This window comes from Babylonia areolata, chromosome 11 (assembly GCF_041734735.1).
Source record: "Babylonia areolata isolate BAREFJ2019XMU chromosome 11, ASM4173473v1, whole genome shotgun sequence".
NCBI classification, from domain to species: domain Eukaryota; kingdom Metazoa; phylum Mollusca; class Gastropoda; order Neogastropoda; family Buccinidae; genus Babylonia; species Babylonia areolata.
The window spans coordinates 20,256,619-20,266,618 of NC_134886.1; the positions used below are offsets into that span (position 1 = coordinate 20,256,619).

At 46.2% G+C, this 10,000-nt stretch overlaps 1 protein-coding gene across 1 annotated transcript in view; it reads right to left on the reverse strand.

The window, feature by feature from the left end:
- Positions 1–4,321: 4,321 nt before the first annotated feature.
- LOC143287320 (endoglucanase E-4-like) overlaps positions 4,322–10,000 on the reverse strand; it is a 15,780-nt gene continuing 10,101 nt past the window's right edge. Inside the window, exons 8-10 of the mRNA XM_076595277.1 lie at positions 9,741–9,921; positions 7,582–7,772; positions 4,322–4,512 (exon numbers count right to left, since the gene is read on the reverse strand). Coding sequence (XP_076451392.1) covers positions 4,445–4,512; positions 7,582–7,772; positions 9,741–9,921 — 440 coding nt within the window. The 3' untranslated portion in view covers positions 4,322–4,444. The remainder of the gene's footprint in view (positions 4,513–7,581; positions 7,773–9,740; positions 9,922–10,000) is intronic.

Here is a 10,000-nt window from a genome sequence, read left to right on the forward strand (position 1 = left end):
CAGTGCCTGGGTCTCTGTGAACGCTTTCCCTGTCCACCCCGCAATGTCGTCGTTCCAGTTTTCTCTTCTGTCTCCCCTTCCTCCTATCTCCGTCCACGGTTCCTTGTAGAAAGGTCTTTGCAGGGGCCATCAGATCGCGTCATGTGGCCATACCATATGAGCCTTCTTTTCTTCACTGCTGTGAGAAGGTCTTTGTGGGGGCCAATGTGCTGCTGGATGGTACTGCGTAGCCTGGTCATTGGTGATGTGATCAGCGTATGAGATGCCCATGATGGTGCCATAGCATCTCGTATCTAGTGCGTGCCTCTATCTTCCTCTGCAATTCAGCTGTAAGCGTCCATGTTTCGTCCTTGTGTGCCACCATTCAAAGAAAGGTACGTGTGCTTCTCTTTATCGTGTTTTTTTTTTTTTTTTAGTTGGTTTTTTTTTCTGCTTTGTAGTAGTAGTAGTAGTCTTCAGTTTAACGTCTTCCACTTTAAGTGATATTAGACGGGGAAAAAAAGGGGGGGGGGGAGGGGGGCAGGGGGGAGGGCGGAGCGTGGTGGTAGGAACGGTATTGGGCAGAAGGTGAAGAATGATGTGTGTGTGCGCGTGTGTCCGCATGTGTGTGTGTGTGTGGGGGGGGGGAGATACAGAGATTTGGACACAAAACATTAAAAGGGGAGACATAGGCACAATATAGAAGGAAACGCTAACATCAAACAACTGTAACAACTATAACAAATGTCCAATTGGACTATGCAGCAAACCTTCTGCAATAGCAGATAACATCTTGAAATTTCCAAAAGTACATTCAAAAGAATTTTCCGAGAAGTTAGGTAAAAACGATTTCAGACTCTGACATTCAAAGAGTATGTGTTTGCTGTGTGTGTGTGTGTGTGTGTGTGTGTGTGTATGTGTGTGTGTGTGTGTGTGTGTGTGTGTGTGTATGTGTGTGTGTGTGTGTGTGTGTGAGTCTGCGAGAAAAAAAAAAAAAAAAAAAATTCATCTCTTGGTTTCCCTCCAAGTCATCTCTGTCTCGTGTCAGCCTCTCTTGCTCTGTCTTGAACGGTTCATATATATGTGTGTGTGGCTGTAGGAATGTGCACATCTTGCTCTTGTTGTTGTTGTTGTTGTTGTCGTTATTGTATTTGTTGTTGCCGTTGTTGTTGCTCTTCTTCATCTTCTTCATCACCATCTTCCTTCTTCTTCTTGTCTCTGATGACCAGCAGATGTTTTGGGGGAAAATTCACAAGACAATGAAAAAGAAATAACAACCTTTGAATTATATTAATGTTGTTTATTGGTTTCGAGACTTCAAAAACGTATCAGAAAGTAATGGTGAAGAAATTAATGAGGAAGAAGTTGTGGATGTTGCTGAACAGTATGTGCATGATAGAGTAATATCTAGAGACGAAGTGTTACTTGCAATCAGAAGACTGAAATTTGGCAAATCAGCAGGTTCAGACGGTCTTATCGGTGATTAAAAAAAAAGGAAAAAAAAAAAAAATTGGACAGAGCATTGTTGATTATTTAGTTAAGCTACTGAATTATTTGTTTGATACTGGTTATCCGGAAAATTGGAAGGAATCTATGATTTTGCCTTTATTTAAAAAGGGGGATGCAGATGACATGAATAACTACAGAGGTATATCTTTATGTAATATAATTATGTAGCAAGTTATATGGCTCTATTTTTAACAATAGACTGTAAGAATGGATTACTATGAATAATATAACTGGGGAATACCAAGCTGGATTCAAGAAAGACTTTTCTTCCATTCACCATATATTTGTATTATCAGCTGCAGTCATGAAACAATTTTCTAACAACCGGAAGTCATATGTTGCCTTTGTGATTTTGAAAAAAACACACACAAAAACAAAAAAAAACACACACAACCGTTTGACTCCATTTTTAGAAAATTGTTGTGGCCTGTTTTTGATTGAAAAATGGAATAAAGGGTACTGTATTCCTGTGTCAAAAGTATGTATAATGAAGTTAAAGCAATAATAAGATCTGTGGTTAATTTATCAGACTTTGTTAACTGTAGTAGTGGTGTCAAACAAGGGAACATATGCAATCCAGTTTTGATTTCTTTATTTGGTAATGAACTTGCTTTGGAAATAACTGAAAATGGACGATATGGTATTACTTTTGATGTAGTTGAATTATCTATATTACGTTTTGCTGGTGACACTGTTTTATTATCAGCCATCTGGCACATAACAAGAGGTGGGTCTATGGCAACGAAAGTTTCAGTGGTAAATGCTTACAAATATATTGGAATTTATTTTTCAACTAGATTTGTTTCAATTTAGCATGTCAACATTTAGTTAATAGAGCGAAGAAAGCAGTTATGATTATTTTTCATGTGACATGTAAGCTGAATTGTAGATCTTTTAGTCTGTTTGCTAAACTGTTCGATTCCCAGGTTCAGGCGATAGTGCAATACGGTGCTGAAATCTGGGCATTTGAGAAGAGTTCAGAAATTGAAAGAAAAAAAAAAACATGTGTTCGCACTTAAGCGTTTCTTTGGTTTTGGGGGTTTTTTTGTTGGGTTTTTTTGTTGTTGTTGTTGTTGTTTTTTGTTTTGTTTTTTAATGTAGACAGTCACACTTCGAATGATTTTGTGTATGGTGTGTTAGGGAGGTTTTCCATTTATGTAAATTCTTACATGAGATATGTCAAATGTTAGTTAAAATTAATGCGGATGGACGAAAATAGGTTACCATTCAAAGCTTATAAGACATTGTTTAACATGGATAACAATGTTAAATTTACGTGGGTTGCAAATGTTCGTCATTTCCTGAATTCTTACAGATTTTCTTATGCATGGGACAATCAAGTTGTCCGTTGTATCCCAAGGTTCTTAGAATCATTTTAACTCACTCATTTATCTATTTATGTATTTAGTTAGTTAGTTAGTTAGCTAGTTAGTTAGTTAGTTAGTTAGATATTCATTCATTATGATAAAATCACATTGGAAAACGAAACACTCAGACATGAGACAAAACTTATATACACGCATGCCAAGAGACAGATAAGACAGACAGACAGACAGACAGACAGAAGCCAAAGAGGACAACCAGTTGATACCGTAAGGTCAGAAACGATCATGGACAACAAAAAAGCCACTATGAATATTGATGATGGACATCGGCAGAGGGGGAAATAGCAGGCCGACAAGTGTTCATGTCGCGGTCAGATTTCTTTGAACCACCTGTCTATCTGATAATTTGATGCTGTGTGTGACTGGGTGTCTGTGTACCCTGAATTGTGAATGTCTTAAGAGTTACTGATTGTAGGTGCCATGACCGGCATGACATAATAAATATTTGCTTATCATAGACTTTTTAAGACCATGTATATGACTGAGCCATACCTTGCAATTAGAGAGAGTCGGTATATTAAATGTGCATTGATTAGATTCAGATTTGGGGCATTTCTGACATTGCGTGTCATCGACTGAGATATAGGTTCAAAGGTGAGAGTGAACTAAGATGTCGTTTATGTAACACAGAGAAGACGAGATCCTTTTTTTTTTTTTTTTTTTTTTTTTGTTTGTTTTGTTTTGTTTTTGTTTTTGCTAACGTGTCCTTCCCTTTGTTACCTTGGATCGACATTAATTGAACCTAAGTATTATAATAAGCCTGGCAGTTTTAGATCAAATCTGTTGTTGTCGTCCAGAAATGGGTCTACTCTCTATGGACTCGCTGTTTATATCTACAAATCTTTGAAAAGACTGAATGTTATGACACCATAATCTTTTCTTTCGGCGATGTATAACGTTTATGATATAACTGTGGTATCAGCTATAATTCCAACATTTGTACTTATGTCACACCTCTTCAGTTAGGGGCTTTGGCAGTTATTTGAATAAAACAGTTCGTTCTCTCTTCCCCCCCCCCTCCCCCCCGCTCCACCCTTTTCTCTCTCTCTGCCTCTCTCTCTCTCTCAAGACACACAGAGACAGAGAGAGAATCAGACGCACAGACAAGCATACAAACAGACAGACAGACAGACAGACACACACACACACACACACACACACACACACACACACACACACACACACACACACACACACACACACACACCGAGACATAGAGAAACAGAGAGAGACACAGAGAGACAGAAATGAAGAAAGAGAGAGAGACAGACAGACAGAGATACAGGGAGCGACACGACGAAACAAACACACACACACACACACACACACACACACACACACACACACACACACACACACACACACACACACTACTCCAAGGAAAACAAAAAGATCATGCATTTATTGTACACAGTAGGAATGACAATAAAGTCCTTCCCCACCACAACCTCTCTCTCCGTCTCTCTCACGAAACCACACCTCGTTGTTGTTGTTGTTTTCCCCCCTCGTGCCAAGGGAAATAACTAATGGAAATGTTCAGAGACGCAGGCAAGGCAGGAGTTGCGTCCCTCTCACTGATTACAGGGACATTTGTTGTGGGTGGGAGGAAGGTTGTCGGTGGCTTGTAAGTGCAGGATACCTGAGGATTACGATGTCAGTACACCCCAACAGTTATCGTTATTGACATGGTTAGAATAACGAGGACAGAGAGAGAGAGAGAGAGAGGGGGGGGGGAGAGGCGGAGAGAGAGGCTCTCATACCGCGGCACTCACACCAGTTACACACACACACACACACACACACACACTCACTCCACTCCACTCCACTACAACACACACACACACACACACACACACACACACACACACACACACACACACACACACACCACACGCACACACGCACGCACACAAACTCCACTCCACTCCACTACACTACACTACACTACACTACACAACACTACAATACACAACACCACACCACACAAACTACACCCCCCCACACACACACCACACCACACCACAACACACTACACCACACCACACACACACCACACTACACACACCAAACCACACCACACACACACCACACCACACCACAACACACCACCACACGACACACACACCACACCACACTACTCACCACACCACACTACACCACTCACCACACCACACACCACACCACACACCATACCACACAACAACACACCACCAAACCCCCACACACAAAACCACACCACACCACACACCACACCACACCCCCACACACCACACCACACGACACACACCACACCACAACACACCACCACACCACACCCCCACACACTACACCACACCACACACCACACCACACACCACACCACGCCCACACACACCACACCACAAAATACACCACACCACCCCCCCATACACCACACCACACGACACACACCACACCACACCACACCCCCACACACCACACACTACACAACACAACAACACACCACCAAACCCCCACACACAAAACCACACCACACCACACACCACCCCACACCCCACACACCACACCACACACCACACACCACACCACACCACACCACCACACCATACACACACCACACCACACTACACACCCCCACACACTAAACCACACCACACCACACACCACCACACACCACACCACACACACACCACACCACACACTACACCACACCACACCACACCACACCCCCATACCACACAACAACACACCACCAAACCCGCACACACAAAACCACACCACACCACACACCACACCACACACCACACCACACACCACACACCACACCACACACCACACACCACACACACACCACACACAACACACCACACACACACCACACCACACACCATACCACACAACAACACACCACCAAACCCCCACACACAAAACCACACCACACCACACACCACACCACACCCCACACACCACACCACACACCACACACCACACCACAACACACCACCACACAACACACACACCAAACAACACACCACACCACACCCCCACACACCAAACCACACCACACCACACACCACACCACACACTACACCACACCACACCACACCCCCACATACCACACACTACACCACACCACACCCACACACACACCACACTACACCACACACCACACCCCGACACACCACACCACACACCACACAACACTACACCACACCACACCCACACACACACACCACACCACACACTACACCACACACCACACCACACCACACACACACACACACCACACCACAACCACACCACACACCACACCACACAACACCACACACCACACCAGACACACCACACACCCACACACCACACCACATCACACCCCAACACACCACACCACACCCCCACACCACACTACACCACACACCACACCAGACCACACACACACACACCACACCACACCACACCACATACACATCACACCGCACCACACCCACACACACCACACCACACCACACACCACACCACACTACACCACACACCACACCCCAACACACCACACCACACCACAACACACACACCACACCACACCACACACGACACCACACCACACTACACTACACACCACAACACAACACACCACACCACACCACACCACACCCACCACACCACACCACACCACACCCTAACACACCACACCACACCACACCCACACACACCACACACCATACCACACAACAACACACCACCAAACCCCCACACACAAAACCACACCACACCACACACCACACCACATCACACACCACACCACATACCACTTCACACCAAACCACACACCACACCGCAACACACTACACCACACCACACCACACCACACCACACCACACCACACCCCGACGCACCACACCACACAAGACACCCAAACACACCACACCACACCACACCACACCACACCACACCACACAACACACCACACCACAACACATACACATCACACCACACCACACCACACCCCCACACACCACACCACACCACACAACACACCACACCACACCACATACACATACACATCACACCACACCACACCCCCACACACCACACCACACACCACACCACACTACACACACACCACACCACAGCACACACACACACACACACACACACACACACACACACACACACACACACACACACACACACACACCACAACACACCACTACACCGCACACACACACACACACACCACACCACACACTACACACCACACCACACACCACACCGCAACACACCACACACTATACCACACCACACCCACACACACCACACAACACACTACACCACACCACACCACACCACACTACACCCCCATACACCACACCACACCACTTCCCCAGACACCACACACTACACCACACCACACCACACACCACACCACACCAGACACATACCACACCACAACCACACCACACCACCACACACCACACGACAACCCCACACACCACATCACACCAAACCACACCACACCACACCACCACACACCACACCACATCACACCCTAACACACCACACCACACCACACCACATCACACACCACAACACATACCACTTCACACCAAACCACACCACACCACACCCCGACACACCATACCACACAACACCACACAACACACGACACCACATACACACATACACATACACATCACACCACACCACACAACACACCACACCCACCACCCACCAGCCAGGGCCGAAGTGTAGCCCGAATTGTAGTCCACAGCCACTTCATTGACGACGTAGTCCTCGCGGCTGTCCGTGTAGTGACCCCCCTGGTCAGGGCCCCCCACCAGGGCCCCCTTCAGCAGCTGGGGGCTGGGGCCTGCCGCGTGCAGCTGGGCTTCCCCGCACGGCTGGGGCTGGTCTGGGCAAGATCTGTGAAGGACATGGTAGGATGTGTGTGTGTGTGTGTGTGTGTGTGTGTGTGTGTGTGTGTGTGTGTGTGTGTGTGTGTGTGTGTGTGTGTGTGTGTGTGTGTGTGTGTGTGTCCATGTCAGGTTATGGAGAGAGAAAAAAGTGTTCTTGCAACAATCATTATTTGTTTCCCAACATTTTTTTTAATTTCTTTTTTTTCCGTTTTATTCAGACAAAGGTTTACAGATATAAAATTCATATACTTTTGTGCAATAGAAGGTACGCGGCTGGAGCCGGTATAGGCAAGATGTGGGGAGAAGAGGGTGTGTGTGTGTGTGTGTGTCTATTCGTATTACTCTCTTATTTTTGTCACAATAGATTTTTCTGTGTAAAATTCGGGCTGCTCGCCCCAGGGAGTGCGCGTCACTACACTACAGCCCCCCCCACCCCCACCCCCCCACCCCCCACCCCCACCCTTTTTTTTTTCCTGCAATTCTATTTGCTTTCCTATCCAAGTGGATTCTTCTACAGAAGCCCTTTTGTTGCCGTGGGTTGTTTTGCGTGCGCTAAACGTATGCTGCACACGAGACCTCGGTTCATCGTCTCATCTGAATGACTAGCGTCCAGACCACCACTCAAGGTCTAGTGGAGGGGGAGAAAATACTGAGACCGCCGGTGTGATTCGAACCAGTGCGCTCAGTCGTCTAGCTAATTATCTGGACTAACCAGTCGTCTAGCTAATTATCTGGGCTAACCAGTTGTCTAGCTAATTATCTTGGCTAATCAGTCGTCTAGCTAATTATTTTGGCTAATCAGATGGCTAGCTAATTAGCTGGGCTTATCGGCTGTCAGTAGCAGTAGCGGTAGTAGCAGCAGTAGAGTAGAAATGGAGTGATGGCCTAGAGGTAACGCGTCCACCTAGGAAGCGAGAGAATCTGAGCGCGCTGGTTCGAATCACGGCTCGGCCGCCGATATTTTCTCCCCCTCTACTAGACCTTGAGTGGTGGTCTGGACGCTAGTCATTCGGATGAGACGATAAACCGAGGTCCCTTGTGCAGCATGCACTTAGCGCACGTAAAAGAACCCACGGCAACAAACGGGTTGTCCCTGGCACAATTCTGTAGAAAAATCCACTTCGATAGGGGAAAAAAACAAAAACAAAAAAAACTGGATTTTTTTTTTTTTTTTTTTTATTTATTACAGAATTTTGCCAGGGACAAAAAGGGTGGCTTTGAAGTGTAGCGACGCGCTCTCCCTGGGGAGAGCAGCCCGAATTTCACACAGAGAAATCTGTTGTGATAAAAAGAAATACAAAAAATGAAAGGAAAAAAAGTGGTAGTAGTAGCAGTAGTAGTTGTTAGTGGTGGTGGTGATGGTGGTGGTGTATTCTTTTCTCTTTTTTTTCTTTTTTTTTTTTAAAGGAGAGGGGGTGAAACCAAGACAATCGTCTTTAAAACTTAACAGACTGAAACATAATTAATTGTTGTTGCTGCTGCTGTTGTTGCTGCTGTTAATGTTGCTGTCATTACTTGTGTTGTTTATTTTGATTTAATTTCTAAAGGGCAAGAAACAAACAGACAGACAGACCGACGACGGGCACAATAGCCGAGTGGTTAAAGCGTTGGACGTTCAATCTGAGGGTCCCGGGTTCGAATCACGGTGACGGCGCCTGGTGGGTGAAGGGTGGAGATTTTTCCGATCTCCCAGGTCAACATATGTGCAGACCTGCTAGTGCCTGAACCCCCTTCGTGTGTATATGCAAGCAGAAGATCAAATACGCACGTTAAAGATCCTGTAATCCATGTCAGCGTTCGGTGGGTTATGGAAACAAGAACATACCCAGCATGCACTGCCCCGAAAACGGAGTATGGCTGCCTACATGGCGGGGTAAAAACGGTCGTACACGTAAAAGCCCACTCGTGTGCATACGAGTGAACGCAGAAGAAGAAGAAGAAGAAGACAGACAGACCGACATGTATACACACTCACGCGCCACGGTGGTGAGGCTGGGTGGGGTACTTGTCGCCCACGTCAATGGCGAAGCTGAAGCAGCCCCCATCCTGGTGGTTGTCGCCCAGAAGGTAGTTGATCTGCTCCACAGCCCAGGTCCTGTACTTTGCCGTGTCGATTCCTGCTTCCGCTGCCGCCAGAGCTACGAAGGCCGTATTGCCTGCCACAGCATTCCACAGTGTGTCTTCTTCTTCTTCTTCTTCTTCTTCTTCTTCTTCTTCTTCTTCTTCTTCTTCTTC